Below are 25,800 nucleotides of genomic sequence, written 5' to 3' on the forward strand. Positions count from 1 at the left end.
CCTATCGATTCAATCAATCAAAACTTATTAACAAAATTTTAAACAACCAGATTTTCAAACTATTATTAACTTCCAAGTGTGTGTATGTGTGTGTATATCGTGTGTGTGTGTGCGGATACAAATTTCGTCGACGATTTCGGGAAAACAGTTCAACCGATTTCAATTATTCAAAAAACATTCGATTGCTGTTGATAAGGAGGCGTGCTGATTAGTTTTTGGCAAAGACAGGTCTAGCCGTTTCGAAGATACGGGGCAAAAGTGCCAGAACGGTAACACTCAGTTTTAAGAGCAACGGAGCGTCCGATTTTAATAAATCAAAAAACTTTTACTTGTACTGGCAAAGTGACAAGATGAACACTGATTAAATTTTGGGAAGGCAGGTCTAGCGGTTTCGGAGATCTAGTGAAAAAAGTAAAAAAAAATGCCATTTTGAGGTTAAAATGATCATTAAGGTGCGTCCACACCTAACGAACGAACATGAACGAACATAAACGAACGTACCAGAACGAACGGCGACAGCATAGTGTGGACGCCACGACGATCACGACGAACATAAACAAACATGGCGAGCAATGTTCCGCAACTTGTCGGTACATCAAAGGGAATTGTTCGTTCATGTTTGAACTCGTATGTGCAGTGTGGACGTCACAACGAACGCAAACGAACATTTTTGTCTTAATAATTTTTTAATATTTTAATAATTTAATAATATTACTTTTAATTATTGTATTGGTTGAAAATTTTGAATAAATTATGGAATGGTCAAATGACGTAATTTTATCATTCATAAATGAAATAGATAAGTTTCCTAGAATATGGGAGAATAAAGACCCTTTTTATAAAATTATTAAAAAAAAAACGATGCTTGGGAAAGTGTAGGCAAAACGTTTGGGATGTCAGAAGCTGCAGTAAAGAAGAAATTGCAGTCTTTACAATTAAATATTAAACTTGTTATCATACATACATTCAACATATATGTTGAGGATGAGAGTTTGAAAATTGAGTATAGTTAGCTCAAGCCTGGAATGATCAGCTTGCTCCGAATATGAATGCTGAGGAAAGAAAACGACTCAAAAATAAATATTAAATACAAAAACTGAGTGAAATTAATTGAATAATTTGTTTACAGTATATTTACAAAATATACACGAACAAAAATCACACAAAAACCCAGTGAAAATGACGTATGATTAAAGCTTACATCCTATCAATAATAAAACTGGCGTTTCACGGAACATCTACGAACAACGAAAATTCAAGCGCTCATCAACTGCTTTTAAGCGCTTGTTCAAGTTTGTTTGGAATTTTTTCGCGTTCGTTCGTGTTCCTGTTCGTTTTCTTCTTTGTATTTTCTTGTTCGACATGTTCGTTCGTGTTCGTTCGTTAGGTGTGGACGCACCTTAGACATATGCACATCAAATTATCAGATATTTTAATAATGTGTATCAATTTTGTTTACATTTCTATGGGTTTTGTAACATCGTTTTTCCATTAGACGGCGATGCGGCGCTTACGCGCTTCGATATTTCGTCTCTATGAAACTAAAGCAGTGGATTGCTTTGAAAAAATTTCAAACTAAAATATTTCAACAAAAAAAACATTTTTTCCAAAAAAGTAATTTTTTTTTTTTTCAAAGTTTAAAACATATTTAATCTTTTTTTAAAAATTTAATTTTTGGTACGGAAGTTCCAGCACTTTGCCTTAAGGCACGATGCCATACACCACTAGTTCTATTCTAGTTTAGAAGAATGGTGAACGCTAACTATAAGATTCGATATGCGTTTTTATAGATAATGTGTACAAGAAGATGAACAATGATAAAAAAAACTTGTTATACATGTACAGCATAGCTTATAGATACATTTTAAATTTGCAAAAATATCTTGAAATAATCCTAAATCCAATGTATAGGTACAAAAACTATTAGATTTGGTATATATCACCAGCAAAGTGAAAATAATAATTGATGAGAAATAGTAATATTAAATAGTAATTACTGTAAATAATATCATCCACTTTACAATATATATGCACAACTTGTAACAATTAAATACCTAGTACAACTCCGTGACATTTCAACTTGAAATCATAAGAACCTTGTATCAATGTAAGGAGTTTTAGCCTGGACTGTGACAGCAACCACTTTTTAAGACAGTTTTTTGTTTGGTGATTCGGTATAATACCAGCATATATATTCCGCTTTCGTTAACCGTGGCTCTGTTAATAAACAAACTATTATTTTCTGCATTTTGAATGTTTCCCAACTCTGGAGTAAAATAAGACCATTTAAACGTCCATTGATATTTGGACTTAGGTGCCTCTTTCTGTATTAAGAGCAACAGTTTTAATGGCGAAGTCAGTTCTATACTATCGCCTTCAGTCACATGCATATTGTAGTGATTAGTTTGTAAATAATGCTTTATATTTTCTTCAGTATTTAACGAAATGTCGCCGCATTCAAATTCATTACATGAACCTGTATACGTGAGGTCCTTCACAAAGTTTACCGAATATATTCGGGGGAGGATTGTTACATTTTCTTGATCGTCTCTGTAATGTATATTGAAAACATTTACTGTTAATTTTAACAATAATGTATATATACCTATCTATATATAACCCGTCAAATGACGCAATGCATATTTTGTTTAAAAAAATCTATTAATTTATGCACAGGTTGAGTTGAACAGTTTAATATAAGTCTTTGCATTCACATTGCAGCTTCTAATTTTATTGCACGTTTTGGTAACATTTTTGAAAAACTTAATGTTGGCGTTAAATGAGGGACGTCCATTAATCACATGATCGATTTTTAAGGATTTTGGACCCCGCCCTCCCCTTTGGTGATACGTGGTGATATTCAAAATTACCTTCCCTCCCCCACCAAACCACGTGTATTTTTATTTGTAAAATTTTTTTTGGAAATGTTTGGATTTGTTGAAAACTATCCAAATCTTACTATAACCCTCCCTCCCCCACGTGATATTTCGTGATTTTTTGTGAAACCTCCCAGCCCCCTATAAACCTCACGTGATTAATGAACGCACCCTGATCTAAAAATCATATCATATATTTCGGATACAGCATTAGACACATTGCAGTAAACAAATTACCTTAATTAATTAATTACTGTAAAATACAAAGCTAAAACGATAATAAGACTAACATAATATGATGTAATGCAATTCACAACAACGGGAAGAAAACTTCTTATAATAATTGACAAACCAACTAAGGAACGCATGATGATAGATTGTTCAGTATTCAAAACGACAGTCTTGATTTTACTGAAATTCGATTTTCGAATGACGAGATGATCTTTTTTGTAACGATTTCATTGTGTACAAAATAACATGATATAAGTGGTCTTCTGCATCTCAGTCTTTCCCTTAATATTATATTTTCTAGTTGAAAGCACTCGGTCAATTTGATAAATTTCGTAAAGAAAGTTTATCAAATAGAAATCCTATATATAATATCAATTATTCAGAATTTTATTTCAAAGTTAGAATTGCGTCAAATTAAAGAGCTCGGTAAACCTAGTGTTAAAATATTACAATATATCTCTCAATGCAAATTTATAATTGTGAAGGGCAAATAAAAGCCTTACATTTTCACTCAATATGTCCGCAGGATAACACATAAATGATTTGTAGGAAGCAGCAACTTTAAGAAGATATATGTCCAAATTTCATGACAATCGGACCATCAGTTTACAAGTTACAGAAGTTCAAGTGACGCTACCTTTGAGGTTTTCGAAACCCTGAATTCAAAGAAATTTCGTGTATTGATTTATCATTGGTTTTTAAATGGGTAAAAATACCATTGCTGCCAAATCGAGTTGATGGTGAAGAAGTGGTTTGCTGATTTTAATCGTGGCATTACAGTCAATGACGATGCTGAACGTTCTGAAAGGCCAATTGAAATGGTTACACCCAGAAGATATCAAAAAAGTCTACCGAAACGTTTTGGAACAACCGAAAAGTAAAATTGCCTGAGATAGCTGACACCCTAAAGATATCAATACAATAAACGTGATGGACATATCGTTTACGAATATTTGAATAGGAAAAACCTCTGTGCTAAATGGGTGCTGCGCGAACTCACATTTGACCAAAGCATAACGGGTTGATGATTCGTAAGAGTATTTGGAGCTGTTTAATCGAAATAAAACTGAGTTTTTGCATTAATATGTCACCATGGATATGACTTGGCTTCAACGCTAAACTACGGAGTCGAATAGACAGCCGAATGAACTAGAGACGATGACGAGAAAAAAAAACAACCAATCAGCTGGCAAGGTTATCGCGAAGAAATGATCTTCATCAAACTATCTTGAAAAAGGCCAGACCATCAACAGTGACTATTGTATAACGTTAATGAAACATTTGAAAATCAAAATCAGGAACACGGCCCTATTTGAAATAGAAAACCGTGCTGCTTCATCAGGACAATGCACCAAGACACAATACGTGAAACAGTGGCCAAAATAACTTGAATTAGGCACCTAATCGCTTTCCCACTCACTATATTTTCTAGATCTGTTCCCCAGCGACCATATTCTGTTTTCAGATCTCAAAAGGATGCTCGCTCTAAAGAAATGTATGATGAGATGATGGCTGAATTTTGTGGTAAGTACAAATGGAACTACAAAGATGGTTTCGAAAAGTTCGAAGATCACTATAATAGGTATAGCGTTCTCGAAGGAAACTATATTGAATAAAACAAAATTACCAAAAAATTGTTTTTATTAGTTATCCTACGGACCTATGAGTGAAGTGATATACAGCACAGCGGTATATTATTATATCAACTGTTTGCCAGTTATATATAAATAAAATATACATATCATCAAACATAATCGAAGTTGTTATCTTACTCCAGTCCCTCCTCCGCAAGTGACAGTGCACTGCCAATCAGACCATGGACCCCAACGACCATCTCTGGGCTCATCGCTTATGTCCGGGGGCGCGCAATTGGCGCACCAAACCAGCCAGCCTTTTCTAACGCTCACGGCGAACCAATAAAATAACAATGGTTCCTTGTATTCAGAGTGCTTCAAAACCTCTGTTCCATTTTCGAGAACATACAATTGGGATTCATTAAATAGGATTGTCACAATCTGCATAGAATATTATTTAGAATGAATAAATATTATAGTAGTTTATAATTAGAAAACACTTACAGTAGGTCAATTAAGAGCGTGGCGGTGTTAATTAATAAAAATTGTTTTATGAAACTTTAATATTTATATATGCCTTGTATACGTTACAAGCAATGATGCAATTTGGTCAATATGTGTCCAGTCGCCACCGGAGTCGACAATTGGCTGGCATCTCCGACGCCTGCTTTTTACTAACTTTTGACTCATTTAACGGATTATTCTAGTCTGATGGCTCGTATTTTATTTAAGGGCTCGATGAGGGCAGTACGTGCTCATAAAGAACATCCATAAGTAAAAATGACATTTTCAAAATCTTTATCAATATTCTCATGTACTCAAGCGTAAAAGAAGCACATGTTTTTCAGTCGTCAGAGGCTTCCCCATGGTGTTGCGCCATTTCAGATCATGAATACGAAGAAAAATTCAGATAGTTTTGTAGATATTTCTAAACATTTTGTCATTATTTTTGCTCGTTCTTGCTGCAGTGTTGAAGCAGGATTCCGCAAAAACACATTCACTGTTCTTTTTTCTTCGTTTTTATTTGAACCACGTTCTGATAAAGCATCGACATTTTTAGCAACTTTATATAGGTGTATCTAATCCTGTACAAATACCTTCAACTTTTTCATATATCTAGAAGCGGCTGATTGCGACATTTGGAGACCTTTTGGGTGGATGAAAAAGGGCGCAGCCTCGTAGCGCGATGCGTAACTTAGCACTCATGGCGTTTAACGTGATTTTTTCCTCAAAATATCAACGACAACTAAACCTTTGTTGACAATGCATCAAGGACAAAGCTTCACTTTATCGGCTTACAAAAGATTAGACCTAAATCTTTCATTAACTGTCGTAAAGTCGGCCACGCTCTTACTTGACTGACTGTATCTCAAATATTGAAATATGTATTAAAAATATTTTGTAAATTCAGCGTGAACTATTACTGCAAAACAAAAAAAACCCAATAATACAAACCGTCCATTATGTTCAACAAATACAGGATGATCAAGATGGACTGTTTCTAAAACTGTCCTATTTTTTCCATTAATTTTACTGAATCCGATACTATTACCAGCATTTTCAAATGATATCTCATTATTTCTGAAGTTTGGGGCAAAAGGATTAACGTAACTAAAGCTGATCCAATTCCACGTAAATATAACGTTAAATTGTTAAAGTCTTTGTACAAAATGGGGATTGAGTTTTCCGTGGTCACATTTTCTTCTTGTATTTTGGTTTCAAACCGTCCAAAGATTTATCGGCTGAATTTTAGTTATGCCAGAAGTCGTAGTATTTTCAGTCAAGCATTCGTCGCATGGAAAACTTATTCCTGTAGGTTAATATCATATAGTGTTATAACAAAAAGCAAAAATATTATAACTTCGTACCAAAATAAATCATTTACCCACGGGATTTCCATTTATAGATTTAAAAGACAAAAATACAGGATTGAATTTCGTTCTATTATTGTTTTCACTATCGTATTCAAATAGTGCAAACGACGATTCTTCGTAACCAAAACTAAGTTTTCCTCGCGATGTTTTCAACCAATAATTTCCCCATTTTCCCGAAGGAAGTAAATGAGGAAGGATTGCCTCTTTTAATAAAACGGTTTTATTGCGATTCTTAAATGATAAGATAACCTAAAAGAAAGATTGAAAATAAAAGCAATTAAATGAAATGAGTATTTTCCATAATTATATCAATAATAGAAAAACGAAACTTGTACATCACCTTTTCGTTTTCCGATGCCCCAATCGTTAAATTAAACGATTTTGTTTTATTTCGAGAAACTATTTCAAAGATTATTCCATCCGATTCCAAGGGATTCCATTGTTTAATGAAAAGCGTAAACCACTATATATCACCTATGTAATTAGTAGTAAATATTCAAACAATATCATTATTCAAAAATATTGAATTTATACCAGTTTCTTTCCAATGGGGCATTACAAAATTAAGTCTCCCAGTTACAAATCCATAAGTAAGAATGATACAATTTTCTGATTTTGTACAATCGGGTACAGTGCAACTATCATACGGAACATATGGATCAGTAGTGTAACACCAGGGACCTATCGCAAATATTAATTATTTTTGATATTCATAATTACTAAACAAGAATTAAAAACGATACCTCCAATATTATTGGAAGGGTCTCGGCAATAATTCTCTACAGCCGACAAATTTCTATCGGAAAAAGAAGATTCGTTCAAATGATTTTCTTTCACAACATGCGGCGCGTTTGCGAGCCATCGTTGACATGTTCTATTCGATCTATAATTGATTATAACACAGAAGAATATTATCAAATATAACATAATTATTTTAAGTATTTCTCGTGTTATAGGTATTTAGAGACTGTATGTTCATAAAATAAATATTATTTCATAACCATACATTTTATGATTGCTAAATGATATATAAACTACAATGCTCTGCTTAAAGACGCGTGAGAGATTCCATTTAGCATCGCAGTACTCAAACGAGTTATTTTTGATTACAGTCACAGGGAATTTTTCAATTGTAATCATATTTCTATACATTTTAGTAAAAATACTCATATATATACTATATATACACAACCAAATATATATCTTAAATGTTTAATTGGAATTTAATTACAAATGTAAACATTTATCTTCTTATATATAAAAATGAATCGCAAAATGTGTTTGTAAGCGCATAACTCAACAACGCCTGGACCAATTTGACCAATTCTTTTTTTAAAATGTTCGTTGAAGTCCAAGAATGGTTCTTACGGCGAGAAAAAATCGAATAATTGCCGGGAAAACCCTAAAAAGATTCCTTTTCTCATAGAGACGTTTTCTAATTAAAACGTAGAATCAATTTGAGCTTTATTGCTATTATATATATAGTTCATATTAAATTACAAGCACTCACTGTATACTCTTCCTAAACGATTATTCGGATTTTGATAAATCTTTCTGAAGTATGTTAAGGAAATTTTCTAGAATGTGAATATAAAGTACGGGGATTAATGTGCAATATTGTAGAAATAAATAGAAAAAATTGTAAAAAACGACGTCATTGTTTGTATTGAAAACAAATGAAAACTATCATCTGCCAAAAATTTCAATTTTCTTATAAACCTAGACAATATTAGAATATGTAAAAATAAATTTATGATTATGAATAAGGAAAATGAAATGTCTATATTATTATTGCCAAAAAGCAGCTGAGATGCGCCAGAAATTAAAATAATATAAAATACAGTATATGTATGGTAGATTGAATGATACACACATGAACAGGATATGACAAATTAATTCACTTAAAATATGAAATTAAGTATTAATCAGGACCGGTCCTACCTTTAACGCAATGCATGCAAAAAATACGAGCGCACGCCTTAGGGGGCGCCTTTATAGTTTTTTTTTTTTTCAATATATAATTTCTTTGCATCTTTTACTAATCTTTCCAAAATATTTTTAAAATTCGTAAAAATTTCACTTTATAACAACAAATGGGAAAGTAAAAATGAATACATACAATTCGGCCCTCACGATATCGATTAGGAGAAGTTTAACATGCAATTTTGGATATCTTTCTTTAATAATAAAAAATCGAATTAATTTAATCCAATATGAAGTACCAGTGTTATGTTATGGTTATGGTTATGTTATACCGTTTAAAAGACTTCAATTTCCAATATAGTGTGAAAATTGAGACTCATATTTTATTTAAAGCAGTTCTACATTTAACATCGTTCATATTATAAATGTATATATGCGTTTTGGCGTGAAGAGTAATTTAAAAACAATAATTATTATTTTTAGGTAAACGGTAAATATTAGTATATTATATTAAAAAATTGTAGGCATGGGTTCAGGGCAACGTCTTTCGCGTCATCTAGTTATTAATAAATGTTTACATTTGTAATTTCAATGAAACATTAATTAATTGATTATTTACAAATATTATGAAACCTTCAACTCATCTTATCTCTCATATCGTACTTTGTTATATTTAATTGGCCGACGTAATCATTTCCTGTCCCTGCTCTTCGACAATCGGTCGCCTTGCAATTGCGAATATTGCAATATCGTTTTTCAACTTTGTTACTATCGTTGTTAACGAAACAATAAGGTCCTTTGTTATCCCCTGTAGGATTTCGACAATAGTTTCGAGCCAGAGCTACCGATTTATCTACAAAAATACTGTCAGAATGCAGTTCTTTAGGAACAGCGTAAGACATCCAAGGCCAACATGGTCTATGATTATCCGCAATGTTCTGAATTCCAGAGTATGTTGGTTCAGCCTGGTTCATAATAAATATTAAAAATCACAACTTATTTTCTGTAAATAAGAATTTCAAACCTTAATAATTTTGAAAACTTTATGAATAAAATAAAAAACATTTTCTTTTTGCTCCAAGTAAAAATTACACTAATATTATAAGGTTGTTTGGAAAGTCACTAAGTTTTTCACCACAGAGAATTTAACTAAATTTTTTTGAACCGAACATCACACTTAAGCCCTATGATTATTATATGATTTAGAAGCATATATTTTGAGACTTGTGTGTAAAAAATTCTAACGATTATATGCAGTAGTTTTTGGATGGTGCCACTTTGAATACGGAAAGAATTAAGCAGCATTTTGTCATATTTTACTCTTTTACTATAAAAAAGTTAAAAATACTGCTTAAGTCAAAACGAAATTGACCGATGTGTATGGAAATGACTTGTTGATAGTACGACGGTGCCAAAACTGGTTTGGTAAATTTCATTCCTGGTATTTTGATCTCCAAGATGCACCACGTCCAAGAAGTACGGTTGAAGCTGACAAAAACACGAGAAAGGCATTTAGTTGATGCAAACCGGGAAATAATAATGCATGAAATCTCATTGAAATAAAATTTATCAAATTTAACATTTCATGACCACTTGAAAAGACTGGAATTTTCTTCGAAGCCCAATGCATGGTTCTAATAGAAAAAAAAACTGTGTCGTCGCACTGGTGTCCGCAATTTGCCTCTGAAAAGTCCTGATCAGGTTTTGAAGCAAATTCTCACTAGGAATGTCAAATGTCTATGTAGGACAGTTGTAAATATATTGTTGAATAAAAAAAGAATGTCCAATGAGATGTAAAGAATACAATAAACGTAATTGCCCATGAAATAAAAAAGAACCTGCTCAAAACAGGTGCAAAGCTGAAATTTGACAGGAAAAGGTGATGCAGTATGTTTGGTAAGATTTTAAAGAAGTTGTTCGTTTTCCAGCTTGCCCAGGATAACATAACGGTTAATTCGGATGCCTTATGTCATAAGCTGGATAAACTAAATGATGTACTTCAATATAAAAGGTCAGAATTAACGCACAACTGGTATAGTCGACGCAAGACCTCACATAAGTTTGGTCAATCGCCAAAAGTTTTTGTACCTTGAATGGAACCAATTGGCACAATCGTCATATTCTCCAAACCTGCCATTGTAGGACCATTATTTGTTCCGGCAGCTAAAAAATTTCAGGTGGTAAAACCTTTAACTCAGATCAACATGCCAAAAAACACTTTGATCAGTTTTTTGCCAATAACGACCAAAAAAATATGATCTCGGAATTATGCTAAGACCAGAAATATGACAATTCGATCAAAATAGCCAATACATAATTTACTAAAGTATTTGTTTATTGTTCAAAAATTACGTACCAAAATGTCTATAAAAACAAAGTTACTTTCCGAACAACCCAATATTACTGTCAAATTTAACATTTCTTCGAATTTTTATTGTTGTGCAATCTTTCTAAATTACACATTTATCAGAATAAAAGTACTATTTGTAGCATTCATAATCTTTATGGGTACGAGATATTTTCCTCTCTTTTAATTCTGATATTTTCATTAATACTTTATCTGACTGACTTATTTGCTATTTATACATTCATTCAATTGATTCTTAATTTGATTCTCACTTTGTGTGAAATTGGCTAAAAATATTTTGCAGAACAACAAAATAAATTAATATATTATAAAAACAATACCCTATTATAACAGAAATTTTAAAACTGTATGAAATTAGATTGCTAAAAAAATTAAGAGAGCGTAACAATTTAAAAAAAAAAAAATAAAGTTTATTCTTTTATAACTCTGAACGTTTATGTTTTTGAATAATTTTATTTATACCATGAAATGAAAAAAATCCAAATCAATGTTCTTTTGATCTTATGTAAAAATTAGGCTTCTTATTCAATTATATGCATACTTGATTTAATTAAATGTGTTTAATAGCATTATTGCTATATTTTAATGAGAATTGTGTATAATTTTAAAAGATTGGAAAAATGTAAGGGGCCGTTCAAGTATTACGTAAGCACTGTAGGGGGGGCGGGGGGCTTATTGATTTGCTTATTTTGGGTAAGAACTCTTTTGATCTTATGTAAAAATTAGGCTTCTTATTCAATTATATGCATACTTGATTTAATTAAATGTGTTTAATAGCATTATTGCTATATTTTAATGAGAATTGTGTATAATTTTAAAAGATTGGAAAAATGTAAGGGGCCGTTCAAGTATTACGTAAGCACTGTAGGGGGGGCGGGGGGCTTATTGATTTGCTTATTTTGGGTAAGAACTTTTGCTTACTTTTGCTGACAAAGGAGAGGCGGGGGTAAATAATTGTAATAAATCTGCTTACGTAATACTTGAACGATCCCTAAGTATATTTACTGATCACATAACCTGGGTCAAAGAACAATCTGGAGGCCAAGCCTCAGGTGGCTCTTGACTTTTATCGGGGGAGCAATAGAAAGTCCAGTGAGCCTCAACCTGATTCGAACCGGGAGAAAACCATCGCATTTTCATGAATTCCTCATGGTTAACCGATAGTAACATTTGCAAGCCGATTTCACGACCCCAAAATAGTTGCAATTGATCTCCGAATATCGAAATAGTAAACTCGTGAAATTGCCAATAATTTAAAATATTCTTTACAAAAATTTCTTTTAAAACGGCTGGTGTTGAATTAGCCATTGCCTGATACGTTATACTAGTTTTTTGCGAAACACCACTTGATAAAGCCACTATGACCTTAAAATTAGAGTTTTATTTAGTATTGTAACAAAAAATAAAATCTATTGAGATAATGTTTATAACTAGCTTACTCTGGGATAATCGACAGTTGGACTATTTTTAAAATTAATAGCTGCTTCCTGGTGAGCACGAACGTAAAACTTTAAATCATAGGTGGTGTTAGTTTTCTCCAGCATCCAAAATCTTTTGAAATCACTTCTGTAGGTAATATGCACTTCGCAATAATCATCAATCATACAAAATGGCATATCCCACAATACATTTGTTCCATAAACACTGTAATATAAAAACTGGCCCTTTTCTATACTCAAAGGATTATCATTTTCCTCATATTCATTAATAAAAATAGGTTTCGATTGGCCTTCTAAACCCATGGACAAATAACCACCACCCCAGTTAATCCAAATATTAGTGAATTTCTTGGATGTCAAAATATTAGGCGTCTCTTCGCGCATAAAATCTTCCTCTTTTGTGCCCGCCTTTAATAGGCTTCCTAATAGCAATAGATTTATATAAATTAATTCACTTACTTTTATAATTTTAAATACTTATGTTTTACTTTAAATATTTATGAAGAACAAACCGTTATTCGATATTACAACTTCAACTCCGATTCCTAAATTATCCAACTGTGTAGAATCACATGGTATACTCATAACGGTCAATACAATTCGTATTTCTGCTCCCAAAAAATTGTCTGGCTCCCAACTTTTAACAGCGAATGAAATATTTCTTAATGTGTCGTTCATGTTTGTAAAATGGGTGTAAATAATGTGATCAGAAGGGTTACTCCTTGTGAAGAACATACAATCTCCATCGTCACAAAAAGGGATGTCACAATAATCTTTTTCATAAATATCATCTGTTTCGGTTTCAACGTAACACCAAGGGCCACCTAAATGTAAAAGCGAGTTGATGGAATAAAAATAGAACAATGGTGAAATACACCTTAAATGAATTTTACCAAAGACACTATGGAGTATTCCAATTTAGATTTTTTGAAAAATCGATTTCATTGTTTTTAAATATTTTCGAAGTTTAACTATTCAAGAATATGTGTACAAAATAATTTGTCAAAATTTAAATTATTTTCAGAGATATAGCTGTTTGACCAACTGTTGCCTTCGTCTGCGAAACTTTAAACGTGTTTTTCTCAAAACTGTCTTTGCGATATTATAACCACGATTTCTCAAATTCTACTGGACCGAATTACTAGAAATTTTTACAGAGTGTTCTATGTGTATTAACTACAATTATCTTCAAATTCTGATTTCAACCATTTTTAATAAAATTCGAGAATACCAAACAAAGTTATAAATTTGTTTCAAACAGTCTCTACTTTGTCAAAAAACATTTTTTGAGTAAACTTATCTGTAGTTCATGCGATTGCGACATTATCCTAGATTAAATATATATATATATATATATATATATATATATATATATATATATTATCAGATTGTTGGGAGAGCTTTGAAATCATATGAGTATGGCTAGATACCACTTTTTTGAGATCCTCCACTTCATCACCTTCTAGAATTAAAACTTTGCGACTATTTGTTTTATATATTCTCAAAACATTGGGTAATAACTTGTAAAGAATTAACATAATAAAAATATTATTTGCCGTTTTACGGTTTTTCAAAATCGTATATAGACAAGAATACCCCCATAATGATCACAATAACCGTTTTCAAATAATAAACATTTATGTAACTCTCAAAGTTAGACTAAATTAGTAAGGGGTTTACCCTTTCAAATTCATTCATCAAATTAAATCGGTTTAATTACCAATATCTCCATCTGGATTGCGACAAAAATCCATAGCTTTATTATTTGAACGTTCAGGAAACAAATAATCCTTAAATTCCACACCTTGCACAATATTCCCAAATGTTCTGATTTTTTTCAACTTCTTGCGCCACCGTTTGCATTTTCGAGATGTTACAGACTTTTCCATAGTACCACTATACTCCATCCCTAAGTGTTATATGTTATTTTATTTATTAAAAAATCAACTTTTTATAAATTTCATCACCTGGGCCTGTTAATTTGCAACCCTTAAAGGAACATAAAGGTATTTCGCAAGAATCGTCAATGACATTCGGATCTAAGGTATAACACCAGGGCCCTGTAGGGCGTTTAGTGGGGTTTCGACAAAAATTTTCTGCTAATTCCATAGATCGTTCAGGAAAATCCTCGTCTACGAAAACATCCAACACAATCAAACAAACAAACCAACGAAACCAATAAAATCTCCTAGTGCTCCTAGTATTATACAAAGCTACAATTACAGTAGAGAAAATCCTCTAGAAAATTTACTTGTGTAATTGTGAATTTGTTTCTGTAATGTGACTGTTAACAATGTTAACCTATAAATTTTAAATCAATTCTTTCTTAATTACAAGCTTTGCACTTTCAGTTAATTAAGTGAATGAATAATAAATGTTATTAGTTGTCCTAATAACATATATTATTCAAAACATACTTATTTGAATGTAAAATTTAAATATAATGTTAGAATCGGAAAGCCTATGGTATTAATAAAATATAAAATTTAAAACATTTGTTTATAATTATAAACGAGCATCCTTTCGACCTTTAATATCTGGACTAACAGGATGAATAGGTTGAATTGGTTTCCACTTTTGGCATCTAAGAAATGCCCCAGACACGGCAACAGATCCTGAAAATTCCACCCCTAAATGGCTCACTTTACACCGATCTAAATTTGTACTATTTATATCAGAGCACTCAGATTTATAAGTCTTTAATAGTATTATCAATATAATGATAATCATTCTATTTTTTTAACTTAGTTAATTTTACTGAAGAAAAATGTAATTCTCAATGATTAATTGAAAACTAATTCTTAGTGATTGATAGTCAATTGTTTTCAATGTTTGAGGAAACAAGGAAAATTCAATAATTATATTTGGGTAACAGTAACAGAATATTTAAAAAAAATTCTTTGTCAATGAATAATAAATACAACTAGTGGTGTACGGCATCGTGTCTTAAGGCAAATTGCTGGAACTTCCTGTACCGTAACGTAATATTCGACAATATTAAATGTTTTCAAATAGATTCTTATAAATATTGTAACATTTCTAATATTTATAAGAATTGTATAAACTGAATCACATAGTGGAAATTATTTATTTAAAGTATATAAGTGAGCTTTAAAACTTTAGCCAGAATTAAAATTGAAATCTGAATTATTTTTGATAAAAAAAAATGATTTTTTTTTTCCAAAAGCAATTGTTTCGTCAACACAAGCAGAAAGTTTTTTGAATCATTGATGAATTTTTGAATCTGATGCTTATTTCTCTCAAAAACAGCCATTTTTGTACATTTAACTCTGTATCTTCGAAATGGCTGGACCTGCCTTTGCTAAAAACTAATCACCTCTTCTCCCAATCATTACAAATTGAATGTTTTTTAGATCATTCAAATCGAATACTCCGTTCTCTCAAAAACTCGATTTGTATTTACTGCCCTCTTTATTCTGTATCTCCGTAACGGTTGGAGCTGCCTTTGCTAAAAACTAATCAGCACATCTCCCTATCAATAGGAATCGAATGTTTTTTGAACCATTCAAATCGGTTAATTTGAAGAACCATTCAAGACGGTTCAGAAACCTTCAAAACGTCGAAAAATGCAAAAATTTTCATTTTCGATTTTCAGCCCATTACTATAACTACCCTACGGGAAGTTAAAAAAAAACTTTTCTTTGTCAATGAATAATAAATAAAAATATTACCATATTTACAATGAAAAGATTTATATGAAATAATTTATAATATTGGCTATTCCAAATTCTAAAATTGACTGAATTTCATAATGTCCAATTTAAATGAAAATTCATTTCGCTTTATTGAATTATTTAGAAGGTCTTATCCTAAATAACTTACCTAAAACTTCTGCAAGACAGCAATGGTTCAGTCTTTATTCTCAAAAGTTCCATCAATTGCTTATTAATTAATAATACACTTAAAAATAATTTTACACTTTGCACTTTTTTATCACATGTTGTCGTTTAAACCACTGAAATGCAATTTTATTTTTATGCACTACCACTTTTATGTAAAACCACTATATAATAAAACACAATAAAAAACACTGCGCACTATCACTGCATTTTCTTAAATATTAGTAAATACCATGATCAAACAATGATGAGCTATAATGGCAAGCTTTAAAATAATAGCTAGTTATAAATTCAATTCTGATCAAGCATTCTAGTGGAACTAGACAATCTATTTCTTTTTAAATAAAAAAAAGAATTAACTATGATACTTTTGGTGCATATATTGGTTTAAATGGTCAATGTTTAAAAATAAAAAACAAGTTACTTACTTTTGAAGTATTGAATATCTCTTGGATTAATGCAGTGAGGTGAAATTAGTAAATCTTGAAAATCATTAACGTCAGCTTTACTATCAACACACAATTTAGGTTCACACAGCAATAAAGGTGATCTATCTTTAATTTTATAATGAAAAAATAATTAAATTTATGTGGTTGATTCTAACCAAATATTATTAATATTATTTACCATATTCTGATGGAGGTACACAATCAATAAGATAAGGTCTCTTTCTTGGATCGTTGTGATCAGTAATTAAATCCTTTAAGCTATTGTATGATTTACTTTCTGGATCTACATAAAGCTTCCATTTTTCACTTTGCAGCTCAACTTTGAAAGTTTCTGGATTTCCACTACAATATAAATTGATTTGGTACAAATATACTATTCATAATCTCATAATATAAAACTAGAGGTGTGGTTTACCTTTCAGAACAAGCATCGATATAATATGTATTATAATATTGCTCACATTCCCTAACTACATAACTTCCATATCTGTTATTCCTTTTTTCTGCTAACTTAGCATAAGAAAATTGACCTCTACAATATTAATGAAAATTCACATTAAATTATGAGCATTGAAACGTATCACATTTGAATTATGATGATAATATACAATGATTTCTCAAATCAATTAAAGGAAGAATCCAATAAATTATATTCATAACTAACCCAACTGGTCCATGACATTTCCTTAAATGTAAAGTTTTCAAAGATGGTGTCGCTAATTCCTTACATAAATTAAAAGTCCATTTAACCATCAATCTAGAAAAATTATAATATACTTTGTTTAGACACAAAGAAATATCATTTTGCTTATAACAATCATGAAATACCTGTAGTATCCATCAAGAAGACTTATAAATGAATCCATGGTAGGAACTGAGTGAAACTTTAGATATAATGGAATACCATTTTTTCTAGAAATTTCTACAGTTCCATCATCTCGTTTTGAAACAAAACAAAGATCCTGAATGGAACAAAGGTGTTGCCACTGGAAGTTAATAAAATATAAGATCCCATATCTAAATTATTTTTCTTAATTATAATATAAATCTAATTACATCTTTTCCAGATGTGTATGAAATTTGGAGTCCAGGAAACTCCAAATGATACGGAGATAGTCTTAAAAAAACTGCTTCACCAGTATCTGCAGTAGCTACATATTCTTCTGATAAATAGTTCGGTGCCATTTTATCTAGCTGTTTTAAATATTCTTTCTTCATATACCTATAAAACAAATTCATTAGAAGTAACAATTGAAAATAGAATTGTTATTATAAAACCTTCAAGAGACATAAAAAAATACAGTTAGGAATTAGGCTCTCCCAATCATTTTAATTGCAAATTTTTAGCAATTGCATTTATATACAATAGAAAATAGACAAGAAAAAAACTTTTGAAATGCTGAGATAAAGTAAATAGTGTAAACATTAAGAGATTGTACTTTCGATTCTATATTTCACAGAGACGAATGTACATTAATATTTTACTTACCAAATATCCCACTTTGTTTTCTTTAATACTTCTAGAGATTCTTGAATAGTTTTTTTAATATAATAAGATGACAAATTCTTTTTAACTATTTCACGTGGGATGTATTTTTTAAAATTTCTTTTTATTTCTTCTGCTGACAAATTATGTTCAATCATTTCTCGACACATATCAGTTACACTAAGGCCAAGTAATTCGCCTTTTTGTTCTGTGTAATTAATTTCAGCAACATCATTACTCAATATATCTCTTCGAGCTTGATGAAAGAAATAATCATAAACGTTTTGATCAATATTGAATAGGCGAGATAAACTGGAAACCTTAAAGAAATGATATATTAATAACTGTTTCTTAGAAAAATAAGAGAATTGTTTCTAAAGTGCTTACCTTAAATCTAATTCGAAGCTCATATTTTTCATTTTTGTCTATCTTGGAACTTGGGGCTAGCCAAACTTTTCGTTTTCCCACATTGTCAAATAAGCGTAGACCAAATATGCATTTTGATGATGGTGGAAAATTGAGCCTTTTACATAAATTCAAACAAACATCTTCAGCAGTTTCTGCATTATTATAAGATAGATCAATTTCTGATCCAGTCATTAAATATACTTTGATTTTAGCCATTTTTATAAATTTATCCAAATTGAAAAATAGTCTAAAACAACTAATTTCATGTGTCTATAAATTGCATATTTTATGTTTGTTTATGTCAATTTATGTGCTAACTTTATAAACAGGCTACGAATAGAACATGACTAAAGTAGCTAAATAAAATGATTAATATAGCAAAATTGATAACGTTGTTTATAAATGATGTATATTTATTTTTGTCGACTAGCGACATATGATAACGTTTCCAATACATATAACATCATTGCTATAACATGATTCCATATAAATTTTCCTTTAATCATTAAATAACACAATTATATTATGTTATTGTTTTCAAAACACTTTTTTCTTTGGATACATTTTATGACAGTAATGACCGCTGACAAGAAACCATATCGATTGTAAAGATTTACGACAATATTTTATCGATAGCTGAAAAACTCTTATTTTTTATAATAGGCATTATAAATAAAGCAAATGTTTTGATTTAAAATATTGCCTAAATAAACAAATTTCAATATCAATTGCTTATTTGGTATATTTACGAAATTTCTATCAAATATAGCAAATTTATCGATTTGTATATTAATATATTAATATACAAATCGATAAATTTGAAGTTATAACTTCATAACTTATTTTAATAAAGGTTTGGCAAACACAATTTTAATTTTTTTGAGATTGGGATTAAAGTTTTAACCGCAAGGGTAAATCATATAATTTAAAATCATATTTATTTATTTTATTTACATATATACATTATTTTCATATAATGATTTAAAAAAATAGTAGCACATCACTGATTTCTGTACTTAATTGTTTTTATACTCAGAAAATATTTCTTTATCATGGATTTTATTAAATTGTACACAGAGTGAATAACACAGATAAAAGAAGAGAACAGGGTAAAGAAAATTCATTAACTCAGCATTTAGATTTTTTCTGAATTTAAAAATATTAATTAGAAATTCTTAAAATTAAAACTTGGATAATTAAATTAATGATATTAACTTTCCGTAAGGTAAGTAATAGTAATTGCAAAAAATCTTTAATATTTAAGTCAATATTGTTTTTAACAAAGACTTTTATTAACTTCCCGTAGGGTAAGTTATAGTAATCGCAAAAAAATCGAAAATGAAAATTTTTGCATTTCTCGACGTTTCAAAACCTTCTGAACATTTTGGCATACCTTAGAAAAAATGGATGTATGTGTGTGTGTGTGTGTGTGTGTGTGTGTGTATGTATGTATGTATGTATGTATGTGTGTGTATGTATGTGCGGATACAAATTTTCGTCGACGATTTTGGGAACACGGATCAACCGATTTGAATAATTCAAAAAACATTCGATTCGTATTGATAAGGAGACGTGCTGATTAGTTTTTGGCAAAGGCAGGTCTAGCCGTTCCGAAGATACGGGGCAAAAAGTGCCAAGAACGGTACCTCCGTTTTTAAGAGAACGGAGCGTCCGATTTGAATAATTCAAAAAACATTTTACTTGTATTGACAAGATGTAGCATTGATCAAATTTTCATGGAGGCAGGTCTAGCGGTTTCGGAGATCTAATGAAAAAAGTAAAAAATAATGCCATTCGGCGGTTAAAAATTATCATTAGACATATGCACATCAAATTATCAGATATTTTATAGAGATTTTAACAATAAGTATATTTTTTTTTACATTTTTATGGGTTCCGTACCAATGCTTATGCGTTAGACGGCGGCGCGGCACATGCGCGCTTTGACATTTCGTCTCTATGCAGTTCAAGCAGTGCGATTGCTTTGAAAAAAAGTTCAGAATTTCCAAAATATGTCAAAATGAAGAAAACATTTTTTTCAAAAAAATTTTTTGTATCCAAAAAAAAATTTTTTTTTCAAAAAAAAATTTTTTTTTCATATAAATTTTTTTTTTCAAAAAAAAGTAATTTTTTGTCAAATTTATAGTTTCTCAGAAATCTTATTTTTTTTTAATTAATTTTTTTTCAAAAATGTTAATCGTTTTTAAAAAAATAATAATTTTTGGTACGGGAAGTTCCAGCAATTTGCCTTAAGGCACGATGCCCTAATTGCCTTAAGACAGAATTCCACTTACAGCTAGTTAAATTTTAATTATTAATCTTGAACTTATTTACGTTTAGCGCAAATATTTGAATACGTCAATTATCGGTGCATACGATAATTATCGATAACTTTTTTTGCGAGGTGTGCCGAACATGTGCCGAAAGTGCCGAAAGGCGCAAGCCTGTCACAAAAGCGTTTGGTGAGGGTGTGGAGTGTTCGAGACATAGTTCGTTTATGTTTATACTTTGTGGTCTTTGTCTTGATTGTGCTTGTCAAGTTTTGTGACAAATATTGTGAAATATTAATTTGTTTATTTATTTTATAGAAAAGCTATATAGGTTTATATATTGTTTAAGTTAATATTTCATAAACAACATTGGTGTTTTGAACAGAATTTCAAACTCAAAATGACATTATCAAACGAAAATACTGTATCTTCGGGAGATGCCGAACCTACGAAGGTGAGATCAATTTATGCTTTCTCTTGATAAATTAAAATGTAAATTTTTCTCTTTTATGTTAATTTAAGCATCTTGTGAAAGTGTTTAAAGAAATAAAATATATTTGTGAACAATAATTGGAATGGAATGTGTATTAGTTCTGAATTAGGCAATGAGTAACTAGCACAATCCTTTATTAGATTATACAATTTAAATTTTTATTATTTAAGGCGCTTCTAACGGTGATCATAGTATGAAGTCAAATAAATAATGAATACTAATATGTAAATAATAATAAACAAAACCTCTAATATGTAACATGTATTCAAATTTTTCTTGCTCAGAATTTGTACAATGTTAATCTTGAATGATTAGAAAAATTTATCATTTAGTGAAATAATTAAAAATAAATTAAAATTTCCCGGATATCAAATTTGAGTTTAAGTTATTAATTAAAGTATTTTTCTCTACATATATGGTAAAAAAAAACAATATTTAAAAAATATATTTTTATATGTTTTGTTATGTTTATCAACCAATGAAATGAAACTTCAACTATAATGGTAATTCACATTATTTCTATTTTGACAGTCTTATATTGAATAGTAATTATTTTCAAATAAGTTTGAGATAGATATTTTGAATGATATTTATATTATATATGTATATACCAAAAAGGTTATCATTAAATGACTTTATCTTATTTTAAAAGGAATCGCCTCGAATTTTAAAGTTGAGTGGGCATGTTGGTTTTGATAGTCTACCCGATCAGCTAGTGAACAAAAGTGTTCAAACTGGATTTGTCTTCAATATTATGTGCATTGGCGAAACAGGTCTTGGCAAATCAACATTGATGGATACTTTGTTTAATACAAACTTTGAATCTCAACCGAGTCCCCATTCTTTACCAAATGTGAGACTAAAGGCTCATACATATGAGTTGCAAGAAAGCAATGTTAAACTAAAGGTTTGATCATATATTTTATATTATCTTAATAATTATTAATCATTGTAAAATTATTGATAAATAATTACAATTTGTGCTAATAATAAAAAAGATGTAGTGAATAGATTAATAGAATAAGACCATTTAGAAAGTAATATTTCAATATTTAAAATATTTTTAAAGAAAATGTCAATGGCAGTAAATAAGTTTGTAGTTTTAGTTAGCTATCTTAATTAATAAAGATAGACCAAACATACAATATGTGCTTGTATAACAAAGTGATATAATAATGATCTTTATAGTTGACAATTTGTGACACTATTGGTTATGGTGACCAAATTAATAAAGAGGATAGTTTTAAAGCAGTTGTTGATTATATTGATGCCCAATTTGAGGCATTTCTTCAAGAGGAATTGAAAATTAAAAGATCTCTTGCAAATTGCCCAGATGGAAGAATTCATGTTTGCTTATACTTTATTTGCCCGACTGGACATGGTTTGAAATCCATTGATCTTGTTTGCATGAAAAAACTTGATACCAAAGTCAATATCATTCCAATCATAGCAAAAGCTGATACTATTAGTAAAACAGAACTTCAAAAATTTAAGGTAAATGTTTATAATAGGATCTAATTAATTTTGTGATTATTGTGTTAAACGTTTGCTTTCCTTCCAGGCTAAGATTTGTCAAGAGTTGGAAGCAAATGATGTGCGTATTTATCAATTTCCAACAGATGATGAATCAGTGTCAGAAGTCAATTCATCTATGAATTCTCACTTACCTTTTGCTGTTGTTGGTTCAACTGAATTTGTTCGAGTTGGAAATAAAATGGTGCGCTCTCGTCAATATCCATGGGGAACTGTTCAAGGTAAATAAAACTACAGAGTAATAAAATTTGACTCTTCTTTGTATTCATTGTTATTGAATATTAACAGATATTTTGTTAAATAAGTAATCAATACAAAATATGATAATTCATTCAAATTCTGGATTTACCTTACATCTTTATAAATATATTGTAGCATAAACAAAACTTGTGGTATACACATAATCATCTTAAACAAATTACAGAGAAATAATAAGTAAATCTAAAATTTAAAATATGTACTAGGAAATAATTATATGCACATCAAAAGTTAATACAAATAATAAATTTGTATAGATATACAATCATAAATTGCTTATTCAACTATTATTCAGTTTTGAAATACATGGTCTGTTCAAAAAGTACCCGGAATTACTAATAATTAAATTTCGCGGGTCTGGAGTGTCTGATTGTCAAAATTTTTTTTTTATTGTGTTGGTATACATGCCCCTAAAGTATGATGAAATTTTCAGCTATATTCACTGTTTACTTTGTCTGTGGTAGTCGCTAAGGTTCGACGTGTTTTTCTGAGCTCGGCGATTTTTACAATGGAAGAATTGAAAAAGTCAAAGAATTTGTATTAAATTTTGCGTAAAAAATGAAATAAAGTGTTGCAAAGTGCGAAAATTCACCAGATATGGCTCCGTGTGACTTTTTCCTATTCCCAAAGTTGAAGAGACCCATGAAAGGACGGCGGTTTTCCTCGATTGAAGAAAATCGCTGAGAGTGCTCAAGGACATATCAAAAAGTGAATATCAAGGGTGCTTCGAAAATTGGAAAAAACGCTGGCATAAGTGTATTATATCTGGGGGGGACTACTTTGAAGGGGACCACATTAATGTAGACGAATAAATAAATATTTTTTTGAAAAAACGAAAATTACGAAAACTTTTTGAACAGACCTCGTATATTGAATAGTATATTTAAAATTAATGAATACTTAGATTAAACTGGTTTTTTGAAAGACTAAATTATTATGAAGGTTTTAATGAAAACTGAATGATACATTATTAACGTGCTTGATATTGATACTGAACAAATATTGTAAAAATAATTGTAAAAGTAATTGTTTTACATGTCTGTATCTCTTAAGTTATGTTATAGTCTCCTTGCAATGCTGATACTGATCAATGTTTATGAATAATCCAAATCAGTTTATGACTAGAAAATTCTGATATTGTAATCAAACTTATATATATATTGCATTCTTAAAGACTCAGCTTTTTCTTTAAAAACAGCCCAATTTAACCTAAAGTTATTCATTTTTTTATTGTGTAAATAAATGTGTTTATATTTTCACTGTAAGCCTTAAATTAGCATGCCATAAAATATATTAAATTTTCATTATTAAATTATTTTATAGTGGAGAATGAAGCTCATTGCGACTTTGTCAAGCTACGTGAAATGTTAATTCGTACCAATATGGAAGATATGAGGGAAAAGACACATGGCAAACATTATGAACTTTATCGTAAAAAACGTCTTGAACAAATGGGTTTTACAGATGTGGACAATGAAAATAAGCCTGTGAGTAATATAATAAAAAGGCTTAGTAATTATTTGCTAATATAAGTATAAATCATAGCATTTTTTAAATGATAGGTGAGTTTTCAACAAACTTTTGAAGCTAAACGCACCCATCATTTGCAAGAACTTCAACATAAAGAGGATGAAATGAGACAGATGTTTGTAGTTCGAGTTAAAGAGAAGGAAGCAGAGTTAAAAGAAGCAGAAAAAGAGGTACAGCAACAATATTTATTATGATTTTAAGGATTTAAAACTAAAATTTAATTGAATAATTATAGTTACATTCCAAATTTGACAAATTAAAGAAGGATCATGCTGAAGAAAAACGAAAACTTGAAGAAAATCGTAAAAATCTTGAAGATGAAATAATAGAATTTAATCGAAGAAAACATCAAATGGCAATGTCCCACAATACGTTAACACTTGGAAAAAATAAGAAAAAATAATTTAGAATTTTTCTATAATTCATAATAAATTTATTTATTTCAGAAAATATTTATAAACGTAATGTTTATAAATATGAATCTATATTCCATTCAGAATAATATGAATTTATATTCCATTTAAAAAGTTCAAGTATTTAAGCCTTAGAGCTATGGGGATATATATTCTCTTTTGATAAAGGCTTTATTTTTAATAATTATGACAAATTAACCAAATATTATTAATAAATTTTAATTTAGCATTAATTTTTATATAAAGTATTATTAAGTAATGAACTTGTAATCGCAAGTCCACATTTCTAAATGTATTAAATTGTATCATAATTGCGTTCCTTTTGACCAGTGGCACAAGTTTTTTCTCAGCAATAGATTATTGAGTGATGTACCACATATGAAGTAGAACAATTGTTTAAATGTCTGTACAATAATTTCAGGATCAACTTCATAATATTTAAGTGTTTTTAAAATACATATTGCTCAGCTCTGAAAACAGTTGCTTAGAAACTTTGAATGCTTTTTTTTTTTGTTTATTATTTTATTATGGATTATCAGAGGTTGAAGCTTACCTTGAAGATGTCGAATTGCATCTTGATAAATAGTAGTAAAGTGATAAAGATAGTAATCAAATATCATCTCCATAAAGTCTGAATGAATTTACAAGAGTGATCATTTTGTTTTGGCGTGTTATTTATTTGGAAATCCGCAATGCCGCTATACTGTTTAAAGTTGTGCATAAGTCTTAACATATTGACTAGCCACAAGGCTTTGCTATTTGTAATCCAAATTTTCACTATGCTTCTTAATAGTTTTAGCAGTAGTTAGGAAAGA

General features: G+C 30.0%; 2 protein-coding genes across 2 annotated transcripts in view; one reads left to right on the top strand and one right to left on the bottom strand.

Moving 5' to 3' along the window:
• LOC113367050 (tyrosine-protein kinase hopscotch-like) overlaps nucleotides 1-18,704 on the bottom strand; it is a gene marked incomplete in the record, with an annotated part of 58,407 nt that extends 39,703 nt beyond the window's left edge. The window contains 8 exon segments of the mRNA XM_026608681.1: nucleotides 16,574-16,699; nucleotides 16,773-16,936; nucleotides 17,010-17,126; nucleotides 17,259-17,351; nucleotides 17,423-17,580; nucleotides 17,651-17,816; nucleotides 18,084-18,400; nucleotides 18,468-18,704. Coding sequence (XP_026464466.1) covers nucleotides 16,574-16,699; nucleotides 16,773-16,936; nucleotides 17,010-17,126; nucleotides 17,259-17,351; nucleotides 17,423-17,580; nucleotides 17,651-17,816; nucleotides 18,084-18,400; nucleotides 18,468-18,704 — 1,378 coding nt within the window.
• A 2,413-nt stretch (nucleotides 18,705-21,117) lies between these two features.
• Nucleotides 21,118-24,975, top strand: LOC113366423 (septin-2-like). Its single transcript, XM_026608019.1, has 7 exons — nucleotides 21,118-21,212; nucleotides 21,904-22,158; nucleotides 22,440-22,745; nucleotides 22,813-23,005; nucleotides 24,366-24,529; nucleotides 24,605-24,742; nucleotides 24,808-24,975. Exons 1-7 carry the CDS (start codon nucleotides 21,159-21,161, stop codon nucleotides 24,973-24,975), a joined length of 1,278 nt encoding a protein of 425 aa, XP_026463804.1. The 5' UTR covers nucleotides 21,118-21,158.
• Nucleotides 24,976-25,800: the final 825 nt, after the last annotated feature.

This window comes from Ctenocephalides felis, unplaced genomic scaffold, assembly GCF_003426905.1.
Source record: "Ctenocephalides felis isolate EL2017-DRISC unplaced genomic scaffold, ASM342690v1 CF-g0.4_SCAFFOLD_01170, whole genome shotgun sequence".
Taxonomy (NCBI): domain Eukaryota; kingdom Metazoa; phylum Arthropoda; class Insecta; order Siphonaptera; family Pulicidae; genus Ctenocephalides; species Ctenocephalides felis.